The 25,605-nt window shown below is 36.9% G+C and overlaps 1 protein-coding gene across 4 annotated transcripts in view; it reads right to left on the reverse strand.

Moving 5' to 3' along the window:
• The window catches only part of vti1a (vesicle transport through interaction with t-SNAREs 1A), a 144,077-nt gene that overhangs the window by 99,781 nt on the left and 18,691 nt on the right, over nt 1-25,605 (reverse strand). For 2 of the 4 annotated variants that reach the window (XM_032574341.1, XM_032574343.1), the window contains exons 4-6: nt 18,413-18,490; nt 13,281-13,301; nt 6,573-6,657 (exon numbers count right to left, since the gene is read on the reverse strand). In XM_032574341.1, the coding sequence (XP_032430232.1) occupies nt 6,573-6,657; nt 13,281-13,301; nt 18,413-18,490 (184 nt within the window). The remainder of the gene's footprint in view (nt 1-6,572; nt 6,658-13,280; nt 13,302-18,412; nt 18,491-25,605) is intronic. The other 2 variants (XM_032574342.1, XM_032574344.1) reach the window with 1 other exon arrangement.

The following is a 25,605-nucleotide window of genomic DNA, read 5'->3' on the forward strand; positions in this document are numbered from 1 at the left end:
AATATTCAGTCACATTTACATAGTTTATATATATATAAATATACTTCAGATTTTTATATATTCATCACGTGACAGAAGAAAAAAGCTTTAAATAAATCATATAACTTGTAAATTTATCTTTTTAAGAGTTGAAAAAAATTTATTGAAATTATTTTTATTCACGTAAACATTTAGAAATGCATTATGTAGGAAGAAAAACAAAAAAATACTGCTAAAATGGATGAAAATATTTTAAAAAGTATAGAGTGAATTAAATTCTCTTTAGAGACAATTAAGGCTTGTGGTTAAAATACAACATAAGGTCTATAAATGCGATGTATTATGTCACTTGTTAAGAATCTGGAAGCAGTTTTTGAGTAGTAAGCACGACTTTGGTGGCCCGGCACAAAAAAGAAACACCAAGTCTGATCTTTCGAGCGAACAAGGAGAAAGAAAGCAAGCGGGAGAGAAAAAGAAAGAAGATGGAGGGGGAGAGATAGAGAGTCGGGACAAATGTGCTCTGTGTTACTGGGCCACTCCAGCACCCATGGACTCCCAGCAAGACTCAAAGCCACTCTCTGCTTCAAACAGGAGTCATGAGGATATATTTTTTTTCAAGTTTCACAAAAAACATATTTATTTATTTCACGTCACTCTCCCATTTGTCTGTTTATTTCTTTCTGCCCCGGCACCCCTCACGCTGTCGTTAAAACCCTGTTGATGAAGCCGCCGTGTTTGCCCTCCCCTTCCGTCTTTTAATACCACGGCAGCTGAAAATCAAACTCCTCTAAAACAAATTGATGTACCCTTTAATACAGTCATCACATCATCACAGGGTCCTCGTGTGTCTGTCTTGGTGACGACTGCAGGGCTGCTTAGCTGAGCCCAGCGATGGCTGTCACGGTTTAGGTTGCTTCAATGATTCATCACAAAAAAAGAAAGAGAGTTTCTGAGAATAGAGAGAAAGGAAAAGGGGATCGACGGAAAGAAAAATCCCCAGGATCATGGCTGAATCACTGAGACCTTTGATTGACAATGTCTAATCAGATTATCTCCAGTCTAATAAAGTTGACAGCCTGCAGTGTTGCTCTCTACCTGGCATGGTGTGAACTTTAGGCTGGGTTGGAGCCCCCGGGGCCCCAAAACCTGACCCTCTCTGCTTATCTAAACAGGACTGAAATCAATTCCTAATGAGGTGTTTTCATTTCAGAGGATTGATTACAGACCACAAACCAACAAGATGCTCACCTAAGAAGTTCCCTCGATCTCTTACCAGTCAGGTTTTAAAGTGGATGAGTTTTCTTGTGCCTCCCTCTTTGTTTCTGCATGTTAGTTATCTATATTATATATGTTTGGAATTAGAATAGCTTAGGGTTAGGCCTGTGTCTTATCTGCAGTCTTAATGCTCATGTGGGGAAAAAAAAGACATTTGTGAAATTATTTCAGGGGTAAAGTTTTGTATTTATAATTTAACGGTCCTCGCAAATGTAAAAAAGACTCAAAGGTAAAATAAACCTGGTTATTTTGAAGGTTGCATACATCAGGCTGGAAGTTATCTTATTTAATAAGGTGAACTAGGCTGCTGGTAGCTGAGGTAAACAACTAGCCTTGCTGTCCCTTTGCATGAAGAAGAAAAAATATAAAAACATTTCAAAACCTTTTGTAGTGCAGCTATAAAGGCTAAAATAAAGATACATTTAAGACCGTGGACTTTTCTAGGCATTAAAATGCCCCTGCTGTACATTTACTATATTTTAATTGCATCTGAAACAATGCACTAAAGAATGAAAAATAATTTATCAGCACAATTACCAAATACAGTTTTAATTGCAATTTATTTTAATAATTGAACTGAATCTCCACTGAATTGCACATTTTCTTTTAATCAGTATTGTGCCTTTGGAAAAAGACCTTGGGTCAAAAGTAAAACTGTCTTTTCCAACTCAAATCCATATGTTTATCTTCTTACTGAAATTTTAAGCCGTATGAGGCAGTTTATCAATAAATTTACTTGTTTTGTTCTTAAAGAAATTTGAGGCCAACCCTACTTTAATAAATGAAGAGTAGAAAGGTGCAATAGCAATTCACTGTAGCTTTGATGTCTTTACTGACATGCTTTTTCTATTTCTAAACAACCAGCCATAAATGATTCAAAATCTTTTCAAGTCTGGAGCTAAGGGCCAACATTTGGCATGCCTTTGATTAAACATCAGTCTTCACATTTGACAAGCCTCCACTTTTGGGCATTTCAAATACTCTTGACTCAAATGTCTTTAAATTAGCTAACTGCATACCCCTCCCCTTTATTTATCACCCCCTTTTAACTGGGCTATCCCTCATGTCTTCTTGGTGTAGTGCCTGGGCTTTCGAGGCAGTGCTCTTCACTAATAAAGTTCTATATTTTATTTATGAGACAAACAGAGAACCCTGGTTTCTTGAGGGTGCGTGTGGTAAATAGCTCTGCATGTCCAAAAAGTCTCCATGATATCCCTCTGAGGGCTCTCACTGCTTTTGGCAAGCCTTTGTTTTCTTCCAATAAACACTGGAGATGTTGAGAGCGAAGAAAAAAATTGGAAAAACGCAAAGAAGTCAAAACAGCAATGATAAAATGATACCATGTAGAGACTCATCTTTTCTCAGAACTAGGATTCCCTTATTTTTGCCTAAAATGTGACCTAGAAGCATCGTAGCTTTTTTTGTTTTTGGTCATTAAGGAATGTATTCTTAGCAGTGAGGAGAAAGGTGAGGCTATAAAGCATGTCTATGCCATCTCTCTGTTGTAGAACACTCGGTTTGCAAGAAAATGTCTTTTCGTTCCACTTCTGATCGGTCTAAGGAAGTTCTTAAGGGTGACAGTGTCACAGCTGCTAAAGAAAGCAACTTCAGATTACTGCAAATATGGTTATGGTTATATTTGCAGTTATCTGAAGTTGCAGTTATCAATTGGCAATAATAGATTATTGCCAATTCAAATTGGCAATAATCCCGAAGTGCTTAAGTACTTTACATTAAGAGAATATATATTAGAGGATAGTTAAGATGTGTAGCTAAAAACACTTACAGTGTGGCTATAGAGTGTCAGGTGGAACAAAAGCTTAGTGGTTTAATTATTCCTGTTTAAAAGTTGAGGTTGTCATACTTAATCATTCAAATACGCAAACCTTATTGGAAGGAACATAGCAAAAGTATTTCTCTATTGTGCTGGAATAAATTACGTCACCTTACCTGGGTTTTCATTATTTTCAATTTCTCGTCAGGTGCAAAAAAATAAGTAGCCACAATTCATTACAGTTTTGGTAAAAGTATAATCCTAGAGTCTCTGTTAATTGATCCAAAGCATGTCATGATATTTAGATAATATCAAGTGAGACATCTTGATGAGTAAAATTATCTAAAAGAAACTAAATGTGCAACTAGGTAACATTAATGAGCACTTATTTATTTATTTACAGTATATTTCTATCTAATAATCTAATGTTGAGGTAAGCTATATCGCAAAATATGTTTTTTTTTTACCTATAAAATTTCAAAACTAATTTTTTCAGTTTACTTTTGTATAAATTTAGCTCAATAGGTATAAACCTGAGCACGGCGACCAAAGACCATATTTAAGTTTTGCAAGTTTAAGGTCAAGTGCAAGAAATAATTGATGAACATATTGAGATACAGCAGGCCTTTAGCACACATATATTGTTTTGCCCATCTCAAAAAGTGAATTTTTATTCAAAAACGTAGACAATAGCAACAATTTTCAGGTAAAGAACACTTGAGCAACATAAAGTTAGTTTATGATTCTAAAAAAAAAGAGGGGAAAAAAACTGATGAGTCAGAACAAGATCAAAGAACAACAGGGAGCACATTTCATTTCAGCCCTTTGGCATTTCATACTTTTGTAGGTTTGGCCATTTTGTACAGGAGAGTTGAATATAAAATATACTCGACTGTCATGTGTACAGACTGTGAAATAATTAATTCCCATCTTTAGGACACTTTGTAGCCACTTTAAAAACTCATGAGTTAAACAAACATTTTGTATTCTACTCATAGCTTGTTAGGAAAAGCAGATACATGCCTCCAATAAATCATAAATATATATTGTATTTCCCTGACACTGATCCAGACAGGGATGCCACAATCAGCACACCTGTCAAAAGGTTTTGTTGTGTGTCTGGATGTGCAGTCACACTTATTTGGCGAGGATTACAAGGTAGAAACTACACCCACAAGTCGATTACATTTTAATGCCAGAATAAATATGCACTCTTCTATGATGATGCATGGGAATGAAGAAAACACAATGAATCAGCAAGTATCATGTGTGGGCTGGTTATTGCTGTCAAGGCAATAACCAAGCGTTAAAAAGGTTAGGGTTTCAAGCGGCTGACATTTCATACTGCTAAAACATTTAACACCTCCACACCAACCTGTTGCTGCTGTGCACTGCTAGCCAGTGGGCTGAAAGAATGCTGCTTCACTTTATCTGGCTTACAATAAAGACAAATGAAAAACTCAAGAGTTATGGTGTGGAAACTTTAAGGGCGCCACCCATAAGACTTGTTTCTCACAAGCTATATGTCTTTTCTAATATTCTGTGCAATAAACACTTGAAAACTCCATAATGAGCAAAATTTTGAATAATTTCAGCAATATAAACGACGTCTGTTTTTTGAGGTTAAATAAATATTTTAGTTTAAAATGTTTGAAGATTAAGAAACTGTACACAGTTTAATAAATGGACAATAGATGAAAGCCCATCTGGGTAAACTTGCAATTTACTCCAGAAAAGAAAGTACTTTCAGCTGTGAAAATTAAGATAAACAAATATCTGTCTGTCATAACATATGGTTGTTTTTTCTCAACAAAAATATTAAATTGGCAATAATCCCAATTATTATCTTAATAATCAAATGTGCTTTCCTCATTTGTCAAACGTTTCTCATTTCAGCTTTCAGATTAAAAATTACAATTGTTTTAAGATAAAAAAGTTATTACTGTGGGTAAAAAGAAACAGGAGCGTGATGTTAAAAGTGTGAAAAATTGTCACTTGGCCTGTTTCAACGTTTACATGGGTTTTGTGTTGCCTGTTGGTAGTCAGAGATATAGTGTAAATAACTGAATAAGTGATTTTTTTAACTGCATTTTTGCCCACTTTGTAAGCAAACATGGATGCATCTGGCTTGCAAAAATTCACTTCCACTTTTGAGAGCTTTGCATCAAAAACAATCAATCAGTCTCGTAAAGACTACATAATCTAAATGCAATCTAGGCCTTGTGCTGATTTATTCCTAATTTGACCTGGAGACATCACCAGTTCAGGTTGTGCATCTGAGCGAATGGTTCGTATCGACTGCAGAGTTAAGGAAAGGGTCGTGGATAAAAGAGGCAGGGTGAAGATTCCCCACAAACATACCCCACAGCTGGTGTGCGCCAAGCCAAGTGTGTGGGACTGAGCAAGGATAAACGAGCATTGTTCTCACCCTGCCTCACACAGTGTGAATAAGACAGCCAACCGGCAACCCGGGGTCAAGGGGCATGTGGCCGACAACAGCAGGAGAAACCGCTGGGCCCGGTAGGTACTGATCAATGTTAAGCTAAGGGCCCAGCAAGCTGTGAGGCAAATGATCCAAACAAGCTGTTGTATGAGATGCGACTGGGTGAGAGTAAAAAAAAAAATAAAAAAAACCCCAGCTGTCGTAAAATTCTACACTATCGAGAAACTGGAATAACGTCAGAAACAACCAAGGCGTTTGAATCAACATTTTTAGGCAGAAGATGCAGACTGTATTTATGAATTCGTGAATGCAAGTCACAGGGAACATCAAAAGCAGGTGGTCCGCGTGCAAACCTTAGTTGACTTGAATTATTAAATCTGTCGATGTCGCACGCACCAGCCACCCCACGATTATAGTGTAAATTGACAAACTTTTCTCCAAACTACAACGGAAGCCACAGAAACCTAGTTGATGCTTCAAGAATGAGCTTTGATATCTCTCTGAGGAATACACTGTGCCTCAATAATGTGGTGGCTGTCAGGAAGGAAGACAGGAAGGGGGGTGGGGGGTGGGGGGGTGGGGGGGGTAACTGGTTAAATCTATTTAGGCTCCCAATGAGATTTTTTTTCCCTATTTTAAGATTAAAACCACCCTTGATAATGAGGAATTTGTTTTAATTTTCTGTCCGTCCCACTCCTGAATTAAGAATGCTAACATTGTTTATTGTCATAGACCTCCTGCTTGAGTAAAAACAAAAAAATCTACTATAAAACCCAACACACTTGCATACATAACTTACAGACACACAACTATATGGGTACTTGAATTTTTTTTCAGGGGAAGCGGCTCCCGATATGCCGCCTGTACACTTCTTCCTCTCACCTTTGATGTGCACCCGAAAATGTCATCAGGCGTCAAGGAAAGATTCTTTTTTAACAGTCCTCCCCACACACAATCCAACCCTCCAAAACACACACACGCATCCACCCACCTCGTGTGTGAGCAAGACAATTTGCCGTTGCTCACTCATCCTCGTCGCTATCTTGAGCCCCCTCCCTTCACTGCTACCCCACTCTTTTCCAATCCGTGCAGAGTACGTACCAGTTTCCACTGCAATCTGATAGCCGGCCTCCAGTCTCCGAGATGACCTTTCCAGCCTTTCTGTGTTGTCCAACAGATGCGCTCTCTGTATTAAACAGAGGGAAAGAAAGAAAGAGAGAGAGAAAAAAAAAACATTACGCTTCAGAAACAAACAGAAAATAAAAATTGATTGAGAGGCCTGGGACCTATTTCAAAGAAACACATCAGCACCGTCACCCAAACAGAGAGACCTACAGCAACAACATAATACAACCAGCTTGCCAATAACCCTCTCACATGACAAAGTCTTACATGCTGATGGAGTATCAAGCAAGCAAATGCAGGTTTGCCTCATCTTGGACATAAAAAGACAAACTACTTGGAGCTTTGTTGCTCCTTCATATTATTTTATGACCTGATCAGAGAACAGGTAAGGTACAAAATAGATCAAGAGAGTAGCAATAAATTGGGAGAGGTTTCAATCAAAACAAAGTGATTCAAACATGTTGCACAAAACAGACATGCTTTAAAAATCAGTTGAAAACCTTTTTATTCATTTTATACAATGTGAAATTTTAGATAAATTGTCCCTTCATAGTCTAAACATGTAAATGCGACATTTTGCAGTAAACAGTTCTGAACTGCTACTGTCCATTTTAAACTTTCTTCACAATGTAATTTCATCTGCACAAACTGTACTGTGTGTAATTCTTTAGTCATTTTTTCTTTTTTTCTTTTCACTTTTTGAGAGCAGTCGGACTTTTTTGGAATATTTCCAAGTGTATCTTTATGGCTTTTGTTGAGAAAATACTTGGTAGGTTATATTTCCCATAAGAACAGTCCATATGAAGTCAGGAAATCTGAATATATGACTTAACTGAATTAAAATTAATTGTATTTCATTCGAATTTGGACTGAACTGAATTCTTTATAAGGTGACATGAGTTGAATCTGTTTATCTGAAAAACTATCGATTGTGAATTGGCATTATATACATGAATTGAAATGAATTAAATTGATCCATGATGTATGGGTTACTGTGTGTTCTCCTTCCTTCCTCATTATTATAATCAACATCTAAAACAACTATGCTTGACTCAAAAAGAATGTACAAATATGTTTCATTATCCAATAAATTAGCAATTTGATAAAAGTGGAAGTTGGTGAAGGTCAAAATGGCTGAAATAATGTGTTTGCAAGTTTAGACAGTTGATTAGGCCTAGTTTCTTAACTCCCATCAAAGCTCTTATTGAGCATAAAAGTAGTAAACTAAATCGTCTGTCGAGTCTGGTTTAGTGGAAAAATTATCCTTCGTACTTACAGTACGTGCCACCATCAATGCTTTGAATGTTTGTGGTACATTTTCTTTAACTCACTACATCAATTAATTTTTGCTGCATTTAGCTAAAGTCTGTTTCCTAGGGGCTTTCATATAGCTGATAGGATAACAATTATGTTTCCCAGATTTAAAATTAATTATTTTAAAAGGACTGATGTTGAACAATTTATTGGATAATTACTTTTCCCCAACTGATGTCAGCTCCAAGTGCATTTTAAATATTGACAAGATTTCTTTTTTCCTCTCTAGTTTTTACTTTGTGTTTTTCCTCAATGTTTCATATTCTGGAATATGAAGAATAGGAGCAAAACTTCCAAAAGAAAAGGGGGTTTTATATCAAGAAAATATTACCATTGTTAAGATCTAAGAACATTTCTATTCATTTTTGTCTTTTTGTACCTGACCTTTTTGAATTTGCTTGTTTCATAGTAACCATGTATGAATTCCTGTCTGTTTTGGAGACATTTTGCAGATAAATTGTTCCTTCAAAGTCTGAACATGTATACGCAGCATTTCGTTGATGATAGTGAGTGAAATGATTGTCAATCAGCTTTGACAATCGTTGATTGATCATATTCTACTGAACTATTAGGAAGCTTGATTAAATGACATCAGCAAATAATACCTACAACTAACTACCTAACTAACTAACCCAAAGAAGAATCAGAACCAAAATAAATGGAGAAAGGTCAAATACAACATCTTCAAAAAGACAACTGAATTAAATTATATGTGGGATTAGAATATTTATGTCCTTTTTTTAAACAAATTTATTCTATGTTTGGTAAATGTAAAGTTTCAACAACTCATCTAAGGCACAAATAACTCTTAAAGCAACTACTAAGGACTCTGATTAACAACATACTGGAGATCTTCATGTTAAAGTTCAAACTCCTGTAAGGCCCAGCTTTCATTAAACCCATACTACATACAGTAGATTATCACAAATAGCATAAACATGGGAGAGTTAAGTGTTTACCCAAATGCTGTTTGTTTTGATGGCCTTTTCTAACACGCTGCGTTAGGAAACTGATCAGATTTAACACGTTTGACAGTAAAAAAGAAGCCCGATGAATGACAACAACCCCGCTGACAATATTTGATGCCCATCACATGAGTGAAAGGGACAGGGGAAGAACTGAAATCTCTAGTCTTGGTTGGGCTGTCAAAATGTGTACCAGCTAATCACTCAGAGGAAATGAAAAATGTGGAGGAAAAAGGGGGGAAAAAAGCCTACGACACACTTTTCAAAGTTTGACAACAAGAGGGATGGGAAAAGAGCAGGGAGAAGAAAACTCCCTCTGAACTCTTCCTTCCCTCATTTCCTTTTTCTTTGTGTGTCTGACAGATGTCATTTAAAATTGCAGAGATAGGTTTTAATAGTTAAAGCAAGGGCAGGGGGAGAAAGGAGGAATGATGGAAAGAGTGGAGGAAATGGGTGCCAAAATGAGTTTGTGGTAGGTGTGAATCAAAATAGAGACAATGAGTGGGACAGGATATATGGTGTTATGTTCTTTTGCTGAAAGGTGTGGCAGGGGGCTTTGAGGGTGGGTTACATAGGTGTGAAAGTCGCAGCGGCACCAACAGACATGGTGGCAGTGCGGTTGCGGGAGAAAACGGTTACCAAACTTGGGCAATAATGAGCCCCTATGGATCAGTTGAAATAGTGGGGACGTATTGACATGCAATGCTTAAGCTAATACACCTAGACCATGGCTGCACTGCCTGTGTGTGCCTGGGAGCATGAGGCAGCCGGGGATACTGACAGAGCAGACGCACTCCCTGGGTTCTTCAAAGAGCTCAAGTGATTAGTATGTTATCATTACCATTCGAAACGTGATTTTCCTATTCCCTCTCGGCAAAGGTGACACGTCTCGGGGAGACGGCCGGCAGACTTGCTGCGATGGAAAGCCACTTCAAAGCTTTCTCCTCCTGAATTTCTCTCCCTCTCTGTGTCTTTTCTCTCCCTCGTTCTGTCTTCTTTTTAGGGCCGGGGGGAGAGGAGGGTGAGCGCGGGTGGGTTGGTGAGGCGGACGGGGGTGCTGCAGGGGTAGTGGTGGCGCGTTCATTAGAATAATACGTTCTGAGTTTGACAGTTAAAAAACCTAAAGGAAAGGTGAAAATTCAGCCACAGAGATTCCAGTAATGGCGCACTCTGATGGTCCTAATAATGGAACAACCCACCCATGGTCGTAGGAAGATCATTTAGAAATTAAAACCAAGCATCCTTCACTATATTCAGAACTACTATTGAGATTGCTATCCCAATAATTTAAATGTCACAACAAACAGGATTCTTACACCTTTTCAAAATTATATACTTTCCCAGTTTTAAATTTACGGAGTTCTTAGGCTGTTCTATTTTTACGGATGTGTTATAAATACATTTGCTCACTATGAATATATGGTAGATGTACTACAAGATGGATGGATGAATGGATAGACGGACGAATGGATGAAAAACAAACAGTGAGTGGGAGATGGTTAATAGATGGATGTATAGACAAAGAGATGGAGGGTTACATGGATGGATTGACAAACCATTAATGGCCAGATGGACAAAAAGGTGGTCAGATAGACTGCCAGATGGATGGCTGGATGGATGGATGGATGGACTGATTGATTGATTGACAAAAAACAACTGGATTTTGTCAATGCAGACAGATGGATGAAGGACAACTTTTAAACATTGTTAAAGGAAAGTCTACAAATACAAATTTCTTGTATAAATGTATTTTTATTTATCTTTTTCAATACTGAATTACAATTCCAGGGTTCTGCAGTTGCTGCAGATGAAAATCTCTGAAACATCTTTGTCAGCATTTTTGTTAAGGGCCCTTACAGTTCCATAACATCCATTTAGGATTGATCTTTGTGATTCTCGTAGCTGTTGCAATTCCCTTAGAACAAGGCATCTGCATACTAATCCTTATTTAGGCTTTAGGATGTACCTGCAGCCTAAACTTGTCAAGTATTCCTCCTAAAAACACAAGGATATGTTCAAATTATACTAGATTGTCTCAAGGAACCTTAAAGCAAAGTATTTAAATGTAGTATAAGATAAACTATGTGCCTCTGTGTGCACAGGTGTACCTCTCTGCTGCCACCACTATGTCTGCCTATGTATGCCTTTTCATCTGACACCTACATTTTGAACAAAGATCTTCTTAGGAAGCTCAAAAATGGTGTGTTTTTGTTGTGCTTTTTTGCGTCAAGAAACACTCTTCAGTTGTAAGTTATTAACAGGGAGCCCCAGAACAATGCAGCTGTAGCTCAAAAGAAATCTCTCCCCTCTTCTTTCGTTCTCCTGCCTTTTTTCAATATCAAACACAGGCGGTTACTATCACCATTTTCCAAAGTTCAGATGATTTCCTTATTATTTCAATAAGGGTGGGGGAGAGTCAAAGTGAATAATGATGACAGCTGTGATTCAGACTGACTGTGTGATCTTCTGTGTCGTTTGTTTGGGACTTGTAAGACGAGGAATTACAAGTGTCAAACAGCTGTGAATATGGGTGCTAAATATTTAAACATGTTTTTCAGCTGAAGGAAAAAGAAAGTGTAGTTTCTTTAAAAGCAAGGCTTAAGTGTGCATAAGCTTTGCCAGCCTTTGAATCAAATGTAGGAAGAGTGAAAGAGTTAAAGGCGCCAATGGCAGAGAAGGCGAAGAATCGAGTGCGATTACAAAGACTGGACAATGGAACAAAGGCAAGACAAGTAGGGTAGCTAAAGATGTCTTATGACCCTGAGGCTAAAGTAAATATAGAAAAATAACAGAGCAGCAAGAAGAGGACACAAAAGTACTGCTAAATAAAATCTAAATGCTTTATGCCATTGCATCTGGGTCAAGTTTCAACTCTAAATTATACATAAGCGTGAAAAAGAAGGAGCAGAAGTTCTGTGTTTGAGCATAATTCCTCATAGATTAACAAAGATAAGCTTCTCACCAAGAAATTCACACTATGACAAGAATTGTGAAATACCTCAATTAGGATCACACAAATTTTCCTTAAATATTTTTTCTTATTACCCAATGTCTCTACACATAAATGTTTCTATAAACCATGCTTATTAGTTATCAACTTTTATTTTTATTTTGTCAGTTTCTAACTGATAGTTAGTTCTTTTGATTGTTTAAGCTATGTTCACAATAACATGAAAAACGTAAGGATTTTCTGTTGTGTTTGCATTAGTGCAGAACAATATAATAAAACATTGCGATGGTGATATCAGTTGCAATATATAACTATTCAGAAATATAGGATCAATTCAATTCCGTCAAACTGACAGAGTTGATTGGATGTGTTCCAATTCAATGCAGCTACAAAACACTAGTCAAGAATAGTCCAGTTTGCAATTAGATAAAAGGTTTTCCATTGAAGGAAACACAACCAACTGCATTGAGTCACTGCAACAATCGCCCCCTCCTCCTGGTTTTTACTTTACAGTAAACCTCAAACAGAGCATGCATAAATAATGTATATTACAGTTATTAATGTAGAGCACTGAAAACTTAAAGGGAGCTCCACTGACATTGGCAAATGGACATCTGACATACAAATCACGGTTTTAGTGTGACTCACTCTGACTGTTGCTACAGTATTCTGTTTTTATGGCTGCATTACGTTCTAATAGCATTTATTAGTTCAACACGAGTACTATTAATGACCTTAGTATTACTTATCCACTATAGATAGCTAAAACAGACAAGGAACATTGATTTCACAGTTTGCTTGACTTGTTTACAGCCTGAGTGGACTGCCAACTTTAAAATACAGAAGCAGCTTTGAACAGTTCTGAAAAGGGTAATTTAACAGTATTCAACCATTATCAAAACTATAACATTAGAGGAGAAGTTAAGTGTCTCTCTATGCCTCTCCAACTTCAGCCACAAGGAAAATGGCTTAAAAGACTGAGGGAAAATAAGGATTTGGTACTGTAATCTCGCCCCACTGTTACCAATGCACATCACACAATGAATCATAAAACAGTGCTGATCTTGGAAAGATGAGAATTAAATTATCTCTGTCAAAAGTTTGGTTTATTGTAACAGACAGAAGATTGCTCTATTTGCAACCAGTCATGTCAAAATATTTGTATTAATCAAAATTAGCAACGTGTCACTCACACATAAGTTCATTAATGTCTGAACTGCCACTTTTTTACCTTGCTTCATCTCCTAATGTCTGTATTCACAAAGACCCATCTCAAATAAAATGTAAACCTTCTTATCTTTAAAGTGTGAAGGAGTAGGGAAACTGGCCTAAGCAAACCCATAGAGCTTTTCTTCCAGAAATGCAAACTAGTCCAGTGAGCAGATTATAATTTACTGCAAAGGAGGACAAATGAAATTTTCAGTAGGAAAAGGAGGTTTTAATAGAAGCACTTACCTCTTCACGTAACTTTATCAACTGCATCAGGAGAGCAAAAATGAAAGAAGAAAGAAAGATGGAGCAGGTGAAGGACAGATAAAAACAAGGCAGAAACATGGCAGGAAGACCACCACGTTCGAGGTTAGAATGAAGAAATAAGTTTGATGGTACATCCGTTTAAATGTTTAATATTCGGAAAGCGCAAGAGAAATGCATTAAACGAATCTAAATACACTGTTCAGGAAGAATCCAGTCAACAAACAGAGATCAAGTCCTGCTGCTGTCAGATTAAACAAGGAGGAGACTGGATTGCTCAAGTTAAACTATCTGCTACGTTATAAAGGAAGTCACATCGCAAAAGTTGATATGGAAATAGAAAAGATAAAGAAAGTTAAATATTGTCTTTACAGTGTATTTAAATGTTGTGGAAATATCTCATATCTGTCATTTTGATGATTTGTTTATTTAAAAAAAAGGATAAAAAGAATGTGTGCCCCTTTGGAGCAGAGTTAAAGAAATGTACTTGAAATTCTTTTTATTGGTGTTGATATGTTCTCAATATTTAATGTTGCTTATCCAGTTTCAGTAAAGGCACATGCTGTTCAAAACACATATGGAGAGTCACGTGAGGCTACCATTGTACACAAGTAAACTGCAGCTCATTATTGGAACAGCTGCAGATGATGAAAAATTAATCTTTGCCCAGCTATCCATTTTGGATGATAGAAAATAGCAAAATTACAATAAGTACATAAAAAGTTTTCTTGAAACTTGTGTCCCAGATAATGAATCAGATCGCAACTAAAAATTTTGCTTATCTGGCATGTTTTTAAATTTAAATTAAAATAGTGACACAACAGGCTTATTTACTTTGACAAACATAGATGAAATCATTTTTTAGGACGTCAAAAGAACAAGTCAAGAACCAACTAAGGCTTAAGTTGATCCTTAACGTTAGCTTAACGTTAGCATCAATAGAAAAAAAGAAAGAAGTGCCTGCCTGCACCTAACTCTACTCCTGCACTGATTAGGCTGATTTGACTGAGTCAAGGTGAGATATTCAAATCTAATAACACTGTAGTTGTTAAGAATGGCGGTGGGACATTATGCTGAGGAATTGTTTTGCTGCTAAAGGCACTGATTCATTGCTTAATGTGGACAGAATAATAAAGAACTAGGACTAAACTGAAACTTGTAAACAAATTTGTGTGGACAGTGATTCCCAATAAATATCTAAATTGGTTAGGGACAAAATAGGGTAACATTAAGCTTCTGGAATGGCTTGACACCATCAAACCACTTTAAATGAGTTCTTATAAAAAGACTGGCCAGATATTCAACCAGAATTATCTCAGATCCTTGTTTATGACTACAAATTCTGTGGGGTTGCTTTCCTTTTTCCTTAATAATATCGTTTTTGAAGGATATTAGTTGGGTTCTGTATGTATAACTTTGACCTTTAGTGAATTTGAGGGCAAAAAAATCACAACGAAATACAACTTATGCAACTAATAGTTTTTGAAGATGTCTGAAGTTGTTGTATAATCCATGTACTCTAATAAAATATATGTACCCTAAAGTCGTGTTAAAACTGCTTTAATTAAATCATTATTTTTTTTCTTGATTCTAATCTGTTCTTAATTTTTACTCAACAAAATCAAAATACTGTCACTTATGTTATTTAAAAACACACTGATTTAGAATTTTTAGATTGATCCAATTTTTTAATTTCAGAAGCAACAACAAATTGATTTTTTTGTTGTTTAAAATAAAAATACAGTGCATGTAGAAAAACGAAATAAATAATGTCAATACATGTAATGTAGGAAGTAACCAAGTGTTAATGTGGGTTGCTGATTTTTTTTTTTCCAAAGAGCTCTTACCCTTGAAAATGTTGGCAGAAACAAGACGTACTTTGGAGTGTCTTTTCTAAGTCGAGCAACAACTCCCTGCTAAGAATGTATTATTGAAGAGGCCAAAGTTTAAAACGACACTGTGGATGTGGTTATTTGGGGCTCGAACGAACCCATCAGATCCTGCGATCTCTCACCCCGGCTTTGCAATCAGTCAATGGATACCAAACAAAACTTGTTCTGGCTTATTTGTGCTGCCTGACTGATTGTAAGACCTTCTGGAGGATTTGTTAAAACTATACTAGAGCTGCGATTCTTGCTTCTTGCTGTTCTGCTCTGTTTTTCTTTGGCATCCATTCTTTGGTACTGCCAACCGTGTTTGTGTTGCTAAGAGATATACAGCAGTAAATACAGAATATTGTAAATGGTATAATTACTCCTGCATGAGCGCCTTTCCTTGTGTTTTTGTGATTCCAGCCAGCATTCAAAATTGCACTGCTGCAATTTTTCTGTTATGATAATCAGCAATTTTTTTTTTTTTTCAAACAAAAGATTTTTTTTTTTTATCCAATACGGAATTCGATACAAGTGGTAATCTGCTTCCTTTGTAGCCTGTAAAATCTGGTCCGTGCCGGCTCAAACCAGCACAATCTCTTGTGGCCAAGCCTTCTGCTGTGACTGAAATCGAAACTATTCCGTTTAGTGTTCGTGTGTGTATTTGTTGCTTTGTGTGCATGGGGGTGTGCATGTGTGTGTGTTGCATGCAGAAGAAACGGGGGGGAAAAAGTGCAATGGTAGCCTACCACATTATTAAAAAAAATGAGCGATAGTGCCAATTCAGTCTCTGTCCGCATACAGATAACGAATAAATGCCGAAGTCTATTAAATCGTCCTTTAGCCATTATCGCAGGGCCAACACGCCATTTTTAGAACTTATGACGGTTGCCTATTTACTTAGCAATAAATCCTTGCCATGTAACCAACAGATTTGTGACTGGTAATGATCTGCTCTGCCAAGGCTATATGAAATGATCCTGACCTCTTTCAGATCGTCAGGAATTAAATTGACCGACTTGCCCAGGCCCCCACCATCTTTTCCCCTTTCCTATCGACGCCGTCTCGTTAGATAAAAAAAAAATAAAAATCCCTCAAGTTCTGAGTACTCCACTCACAGCAAGACCAAGACAAGTGTTATCTCCCCAACTTTAGAAATAAAAAATGAACCAAATAGGGCTATAAATAACATCCCAACATGTAGATTTATTTTCCTTTTGTTACTCACAACTTGCTGAAACTGAGTTTAGATAGACTTGGATTTTCTTTAAATTGAACATCAAACATTTGGCCTAATTTTCAAAATAATCTCAATATGTTTACAGTTCATTAGTTTTATAATTCAAGCTTTAAAGATATTTAGATGTTTATCGTATGTTTCTTGCAAAACAAGGTTTAGATAGCAAAATATTTGTCCTACATTTTCTAATTTTTAAATTCCTGGTAGAGTAAATTTAGCACCATGCATAATGTCATTTCATTTTTAATTATTGAATCTGTTAATAATAAATAATAGATATTCTGAATTATATATTATTAATTATAACAGTGTGAAATCAGAATTATTAATAATGCGAATGACGCGTGTTTTGGGCTTTAAATGATAACATTCAGGCACACATATAATAAGGAATTTATTTTTCTTTTTTTTTTAATTGTAACATTATTTGCACAGGTATTTTAATTTTAATTACAATTATTTGGGTAAAATAATTATGATTACAGTAAAATAGAAATACAGCCTTAAGCAAGATTAATATTTTTTTGCTTTTTTTTTTTCAAAGATACTTTGCATCATGGAGTTTGTAAAAAATGTCCTTTCTGACAGCAAATCTCCTTCGAACCTCGATTTACAACGTTGAGGTGATGTCTGCATTTCACTGAATTGCCAGGAAATAAGCATATCAATAGGAAATCTCGGTTCATGCTACATGTCTCCAAAGTGTGCAGTTAATGGGTCATGACTTAAAGGATGATGGGGAGAAAAAAAACTTGAGAACTTTATTTGCCTTTACCCTCTTTTGCATGCGTCTGTAAAGTACTGTGGGACTAAATGTGAAGGTGCATTTGACTATTCCTCTGCCTTTTCTTTTCAGCCTACAAATTTGCAAGTGCAGAGCTTTTATTTGAATGTCAACATGCACAACTCCATGCTCGCCTTGAGACTCAGTAACCCGTGCGGCCTGACAGCCGAGTCCAAACAGAAAATATAATTAGTCAAAAGACGGCTGGTCATAGATCGAGAGTGGCTGAATAGGACATGGCAGCAGCTGTACTTGTGAGAAATAGGTAAGCTTGTCTAAAATGTTAAAATGCACAAGAACACTTAAGATTATTTTTTCCACAATTATTCAAGCTATTTATAATAATGAACAATTTGGAATTTAGATGCACAAAATATTCCAAAAGTTACTTAAAGTTTTAATTCATAAATAAACTGTATAAATGTTTTTTTCGCCTGTTTTTTTTTTGTAAATCATGACCAATTTTTCAAAAATTGTCCTTTTATGTGTATATCTATATATCTATCAGAAAAATTTTATTGATATTGCATTGTTTGAATAAACAATAAACTAATTTTTACTAAATTAATAAATAAATGCAATCTTTAAAATCATGAAAAATAATGAAGATTGACATTCACATTTTTAAATGCAAAAGGCATTGTTAAAATTTATAGTTATAGTGTTATAGTGTTATATAAAGTTATAGTGATATTTGTGACCACTTAACATTTTTGATCACTTCTATCAAACATTCTTGTGAACATTAAAATTTAGAAAGAGAAAAAAAAGTAAAGAAATAAGTGAAATTAATCAATTTTCTTGGTCCATTTGAGTGTGTCTTTGTTTGTGTCTTCATCGTGAGAATCTCTTATGAATCCAAGTCGGCACCCAGCTGGAGAACAGCTGTTGGGCGTTTGGGGATAGTGGGGTTTTGGATTGAAATGTGTTCAATTATGTCTTTCTTTTTTATAAGATGTGCATGTGTTGGTCCCAATCTGGCATGGGCCAGACGCTGGTCCCATGCCCTGATCCTTCTAACTGGCCGGCCAGCTTTGCATTAAACAGTGTTGCTTCCACATGACTTGGTGACAATAGTGGCGGTTTCAGCTCTCGATGGCCCCTGCGAGAGGAAGGGGAGGGTGGAGTGGGGAGGGCACCTAATCACCCTGGGGGGCAGTCGAGCCACCCACACCGGCGTTGTTTCGCGCCCCCCTTCACCAACTGATTAGCACCTTACCTGGCTCTCCGAGGAGATGGCGTCATCCCCCAGGAGCTCGTTGCGCACCTCATCACTGTAGGCAATACGTGACCTTTTCTGCAGCAGGAGGAGGATGAGGAAAAAGGACAAAAAAAAGAAGAGGAAGAAGAAGAGGGGGAGGAAGTAACAGAAGGGGAGCAAAAAAGAGAAAACAAGAGGGGAAATATGGTTTAGTGGTTCAGTTGATGCAAAAAATGTAACAGGCATTCTTGAAGCACGAGAGCCCCCTAATGGAACTCGGTGACAAACAATCCTACACATGCTGGTTGTGGATGTTTGTGTGCAAGTAAGTGCTTCGAGTAATGACAACAAGCTGCAGTGTGTGTTTATGCCCGTGCATCCATCTATCGCAAGTGATCTGTTACAGCCAGTGTTCTTAAAAGAAGCTCCCAACATCACCTTGCCCACTTAACCAAATACAAGTTGAGTAATGAAACATCTCATGTGCATGGAGAGGCTGTGGAGCAGGGGGACAGGGGAGAGGGCCATGAGGAAGTATCACTTGTCAGAGCTAAATCTTTTCTGGGGGGGCTGTCACCGCTGTCATCTCAGTGCACTGGCAGCCTCTGTGATAACACCAATGCTGTGACTTAGACAGGGAATAATTCATCACCCATTGGCGGCCCATCGGATTTAGGGTTGCCTCGCGCACGGACACACAAAGTCTAACCCGCTGTCTCTCTCTCTCTGCTTCTCTCTCTCTGTGTGTCTCCAGATAGGCTACAATAAAAAAAGGAATGCCATGTCCCACAAAAAAATAAATAAATATATAACAGAAAAGGAGAAAGAAAAAAAAACACCACCCCCCAAAAAAAGAAAAACACTCAGACACACATTTCACACAGACTTCAAGAGAATGCCACCTCCGATTGTGCTGGAGTTGGCTGCCATTGTACTACTTGTTTACAGACGCCCGACCCGTGGAAAAACAGCCTCTTGGCATGCCCTCTAAACTAAACACACACCAGCAGCAGACAGAGAAAGTGTTTACTGAGCCTTCCTTCGCTTCCCCCCCCCTCACTGCCTTAACAGGGTTTTCTAGGTGGGCTGCAAGGAGGTGGGCAAAAATCAAAGGCAAACACTAGCAGACGAATGAAAATATCGCTTTTCTTTCACACAAATTATTTATATTGTTTATTTAATAATTTATTTAGCTTGTAAATGACTCAAAATAAGTCCATGCAGTTTATTTATATTCAAAACAAAATAAAGAAATTCAGTGAAGGATCACCCAATTACCTGCTGGGGACATTGTTTTCCTGAAAGGCTGTATTTTTTCTTTCACCCCACACTTTCTAAAGTAGGAAAGTTTCAAGAAGGTATCGTATTAGGTACATTCATGCCACCTTCCTCAGGAGAAGCAGCTTGAAAAAGACTATTCTAAAACAAAAAACACACACACATACACACCAACCCAGAGAGATGATATCAAGTTGCTTGATTGAAATAACTCGGAATCCCATCGCAATCGAGCTGACTGATTTCTTTCCTTATTTTATTTTGTCTCTCCTCATAATCTGAAGCACTGAGTGGAAAGTCATGGCTGATGTGATTTGGCTGTTATTATCATGATGGCGAGAGCCACAGTTCTCAGGAGTAATTACTGAGGAGACAGAGGGGCCTGATTGACCCAGACCACAAAAACCCATTAGATAAAGAGAGCACCCAAACAACACTCGACCACAGGGAGCAAAGCCAACCGCTGAATGCCTACTGTGGGAGGAAAAAAAAAGAAGAGATTGGCAGCACAGACTCGAACACACAACACAGCCCACTAACCCCCCCCGCCCCTTGAAGAGCACACATAAGGACAGAATCACTGTCAAAATGTGCCACATAAGATCTGATTCCTCCATAAATCGATAAATCCTGGTTTTGTTGCACTTTAATTCTCAGTCATGGGACAGTTAATTATTATTTCTTGAAAAATCTTCAGAAATGTAATTCCCTCTTAGGTCCTAAAAGTCATTTTAATTTGTTTAATCAAGTTGAATTATCCAAAATGATCTGCTTTATTTCCAATTGTAAAAGTGTCTTGCAACTGAAAGTCTGCACATTCCAAGTAAATTAGGTGATAGTATTTTGTAAAAGAAAACCACGACCTTGGATGAATTTTAATGGGATTTTATGTCACAAACTCAAACTGAAGTGAGAGGAAAACACTTTTTTATATAGATTAAAAACTCAAAAGTGTGGTGTGGTTTTTTATTCTATCCCCTCTTTACTCCAGCACACCTAAGTAAAATCCAGTGTATCCAATTATCTTAAGACATTTTCAAATTACTTCACAGAGTATCAAGGAAGTGAGACTTTAAACAGATACAGTTTCCAAAAGACAGCGCCATCTATCACTGTCATTGAGGTAGCTCAATATATAAATAGACAGTCTGACTTGCATTAGACTGTAAAGAACAAAACTTTAAAAGTGCAATAATTCTGCACACCACCACCACCACATATTTCGTGGTGGTTTTCACCATCACGAAATATATGAAAATCTCTGTAGTAAATCGATATGAATAAATTATTGTATATTTTTTATACATTTCCCAAGTGTTATATATATATATATTTATATATATATACATTTTCCAAGTGTTGCTTATTATTAAAAAAATTTTCCTCTTATGAAAGCCTCAAAACAAACATTTTATTTAGGAGTTGCTGAGTAAAAGGGGAGCTTCTACAAACACCTGCTGTACTGTGTGGATTTTGGCTGAAAATAATCTCAACACCCATTAGCCTGTTCCTTTGCACTTCACAATTAATATTATAAATCTTTATAAATTAATATTTATAAAATTAAAATGTTTTGTGGTTGTAATGTGAAAAAAATGTGGGAAATTTCACGGGATATGGATATCTTTGTAGGGGACTGTATATTTAAATAAATAATATTTCCTTGTTGTTGCAGTGTTACTCATTTTTTTCAGCCCCACCTTCTGGTAGAGGTTAAATCTACCGTTAGGTCAATGTGTGTCTGTTTGCAGTAACTTTAAAAGAAATTAAAGATGCAAGTAGAAGCGTAAAAAGAAAAACGAGATTAAGGCAGCAAGTACACTAACACAACAGGCACACACATACACCTTTTTTGCCAGGATGGGGGGGGGCGACAAAACACCCACACTTTCCATTTAAGTCAAGTTTCATCTTAAAGAGCTGCAGTGCAACTTAGGGGGAAAGACGACTTCTCCAGTAATTGAGACGAAGAAACCCGGGAGAAGCATTGATTTGAATGCTGAGGCTTGCGTCGCCTTCAAACCATACGCAGGGTTTTTCTGTGTTGTTTTGTATTTCTAAATAGCTGTTTGTTGCAGATGAATGCATGAAGGGGCTTCTGCAATGAGAACAGAGCAGATAACAAAGAGAGCACGAAGAATGGAAAATGTCACGGAAATGAAAGCGCCGCCACCACTTCCCCCGTACCTACAGTATGCGCTCGGCTTTTTTGGATTCCCCCTCTGGAAAACAACAGATTCCTGAGCGATTGCTGCTTTTCCATTTGATGTAAAATATAAGCAGGTGCAACACTGCTTCATGTGGTAACCATTTTTTATTATCAGCTTGCTGTTGGATTAAATGACAAGAAGCTCAGTTTCGAGGTCAGGAATCAGATCTGTGCATAGTAAAAACCTTCTCTTCTTTATTTACAGTATGTTGAGGCAAAGTTCTGCATATTAGGAGAAAACCAACTAATCAGGCTTTGCAATCTAAAACAGAAGAAGTGCTTTCAGAAGATACCTTATTGCTCATACAAGGAAAAAAACTAAGCTTTTTTTAATCCTTTTGAAAGGTCTGTCTTTTATCACATTTTTTAATCCAGGGTGAGAAACTGCTTCTATTCCCGGAAGCACACAAGAAAAGTACAAAGATACATCTTAACTTTATGCAAAGTGGCCTGCCTTTAAAAAATCTCTACACATCCTGTCAAATGCGGCGACGGAGGTGCCGGTGTCCTGTCAAAAACACACGTTTTACCTCTGTTGACATGATGGCTGACAAAAAAAAAAGAAAAAAGAAAAAGCAATCTTCTATGCCCGTCAAAATGCAATTACATATGCACAAGGAACAATTTATATCAGATATGCTAATCAGTTCAGCATAATCCTCTAAGAAGAGAATGATCTTAATCTAATTATAACAAATACACGGATATTTTCTGTCTGAAAAAATCCTTTATAGTCTATTGGCTTATATATCATGATTCTTTTAATGGAAAGATTTGTGAAGTTCCTCTATAAAACAACAGATAAAACAATCTAAAACAATCTTTTAAACATTTTAAAAGATGTTTGTAATTACATATATATATATATAAATCAAATTTCAATCTGAAACGGATTGCAACCAATACCTCAACAAATTTAAAAGAAATCCAACAATTAAAATAAAATCAAAATAATCTTAATTCAGTGACCTCTAACTCTCCTCCTTGGTCCCAGCCTCATGAGAGGAATGACACAAGGACAAGTCGAATAATTGTGGTGCCTAGAAAGCAGGAATAAAAAAATGTAAACAGTTCATTAGATGGGAAATAAAAGGCGTAAAAATACCCAGGGGCAGAGTGTAATGAGGGGCCCTGAAGATCTTCCGCAGATGCTTATTTCCTCTACTTTCCCGAGCTTTTCCTTTCCACCCTGCACACACGGCTGGTGGCATAGCATGAAGAATAATTAACTATAGAAAATTTAGAATGCTGTGTTCTGTAACAGGCTTTTTCAGCAGTAGGAGAGCGACTGGGTGAGTTAGGTTTAATAACTCTCATGTCCGGCTCCATGTAATTGCAAACTGGCCTTTTATATTTTTTTCCTGCTACATTTTTCTGTAAGAAATGGCAAACAGATCAAAAGCAAAGTGTTAAACAAACTCTAAGTGAGCAGGAATCGCAAATGGATGCCTAAAAATTTTACATGCTTTCTTATCATAAAACTCCACAAAATAAATGTCTAAAACTTTATGTGATGGGGAAAAAAAAAAATAATAATGCTGAGAAAAATGGCTACTTGTATGCTTAACTGAAAGGTTATCTATATTACTTCTTGTCCTCCCCAGCTGTGATTTTCCCAGCTTATATGTGGATCACTGCCAGCAGGTCCCACTCTAGTTTCCCCACATGTGGGGGCAGAGGTTGACTGACGCGGCATGGCGTTTAAAGGAAGCAGAGACCTTTAAGCAGGCGCAAGTATCACAACAGCATCTTAAATAATGCATCTTTGCACGGTAGGTGTTTAATGCGTGCACAAGCACACACAGCACAAAGGAAAACATGCACACTCAAAGGAAATAAAAGGTTTTTTAAAAAACCTCTAGAAAAAATTGTTGCGTTGCATTTTCTGCTCCCCCCTACTAGTAACAAATTTTGAGAGGTTGTTCAATTAAGTTTCCTTTTTGAAAGCATTTGATATATTAAGAGACAAAGAGGAGCAGCTACAATTGAGACTGCCACAGGAGGGTGTCATTTGAGCCTTTGCTTTACTGTGGTCTTTGGTGCCGCTGGATCCTTCAATTATGTCTGCTGTGCGCTGTGTGCGAGTCCATGTGTGCGCACGAGGGCGACCGTTTGTATAACTGAGACTTTTATGAGACCTTTGCATCCTAAAGAAACCCTCCTTTAAAGGAAGTATGCGTGCAACATATGTGAGCGACGTACCCCGCGTGTGTGTTCTCTCCCCTAAAAGAAAAGGCAGCAGTTGCAGAAAAGCCTGAGCCTCAGATAACAGCATGGGGCCTCTCATTAGCTCACAGGTTGGTGCTCTGGTGGCTTCTGTACACACTGCATTGTGTTTTACTTCCACGAAATACCTTGAGGAGGCTTCAAGAGGTGAATGTCGAAAACATTAAAGGCGAAAGATCAGCAACGACAACGTGATAAATCAAACTGAGCCATATGAGCTGGTAACCGAGGATCGGGTGGCTTTAGAGTATACAATTCAAGTTACTATATTTTTGTATTGTCATTTCATTTGCAAAATATAAAATCAACATTGCCTAATTTATTGGTAGCTTTTATATGGTATTTGTGTGAATCAGTAAGGATATCTGTTCAGGAGCTGCTGTCATCTAAACATGACATTGTTTAGATGACAAACTGAGCATGTGATGAATAACAAACTCTAGTTTTCATGTTTGTAAAGCCCAGTAGCTATTAGTAGTATTTGAATTTTGACATTTATCTTCATCTGAATATATGCAAAAAACACTGTAGTGAAAAACATCCCATGTTTTAACCTGATGTATGCTACCATTTTATGATGTTCATCTTTTATGTTAGTTAACTGCTTTAATGTATTATCTACATCTATTAGTCACAATTTGAATGTTCTTTTATCATTGTGCCCTTTATAAATCTAATCAAAAATCTTATAAGGGGTTCCTCAAGGGTGCAATCTCAGCCCACTTTTAGTTAATATTTATATGCTCCCTGATCTAAGAAAAAGTAGTTTTATGACAACTCTTGCCATATGTATACTGATGACAGAAATATACATTATATTTCTGTGACCACAAAACAGGAGTCAAAAAATATCCACTAAGGATGGGTTAAATTTTCCTGCAGCTTAATGGAAAAATGACAAAATCCAATTTTGTCGTCATTACCTCAGACAGAAATTTTAATGCCCACAAAAGTCAATCACTAATTCAAACTGTTGCCATCTGAAAACATTTCCCCAAAAAAAGGGTTCCCTGTCAAAACAGCACACAGAAAATGTATGCTTTTATTTTCTGTGGGTTATTTTAACTCTGTCTTAACTGTTATGACTAGTCGTACAATACATTTATCGTTTATGATGTAATTTTCTTTACCTTTATTCTTTTATTTTCCTTTATGAATTGGTACTGTTCGAATAAATTAGAAATAGTTACAATTACTTTAATCAACATATGCATTTGAACTGAAATTCAAAGACACGCAAATTTTTTTGGTAACCATTTTACCATTTTTCTTCTAATACTTAAAATACAAATAAAAGCCAGACATGTTTTTAGAAAATCTATACACTTTCTAAATTAAACCACATTGATACAGGATTTCAACTCTTGGAAGAGAGTTTGACGGTAGAAGAATACTATTCTGATGGAGGCTTTTTATTCTCATTTCTCTGTGATACCAGTTGTGCATTTCCCTAAAAAGTAATTTCTACTGCAAAGTAGAAATGACTGATCGGTAAGAT

Source organism: Xiphophorus hellerii, chromosome 10 (genome assembly GCF_003331165.1).
Source record: "Xiphophorus hellerii strain 12219 chromosome 10, Xiphophorus_hellerii-4.1, whole genome shotgun sequence".
NCBI classification, from domain to species: Eukaryota; Metazoa; Chordata; class Actinopteri; order Cyprinodontiformes; family Poeciliidae; genus Xiphophorus; species Xiphophorus hellerii.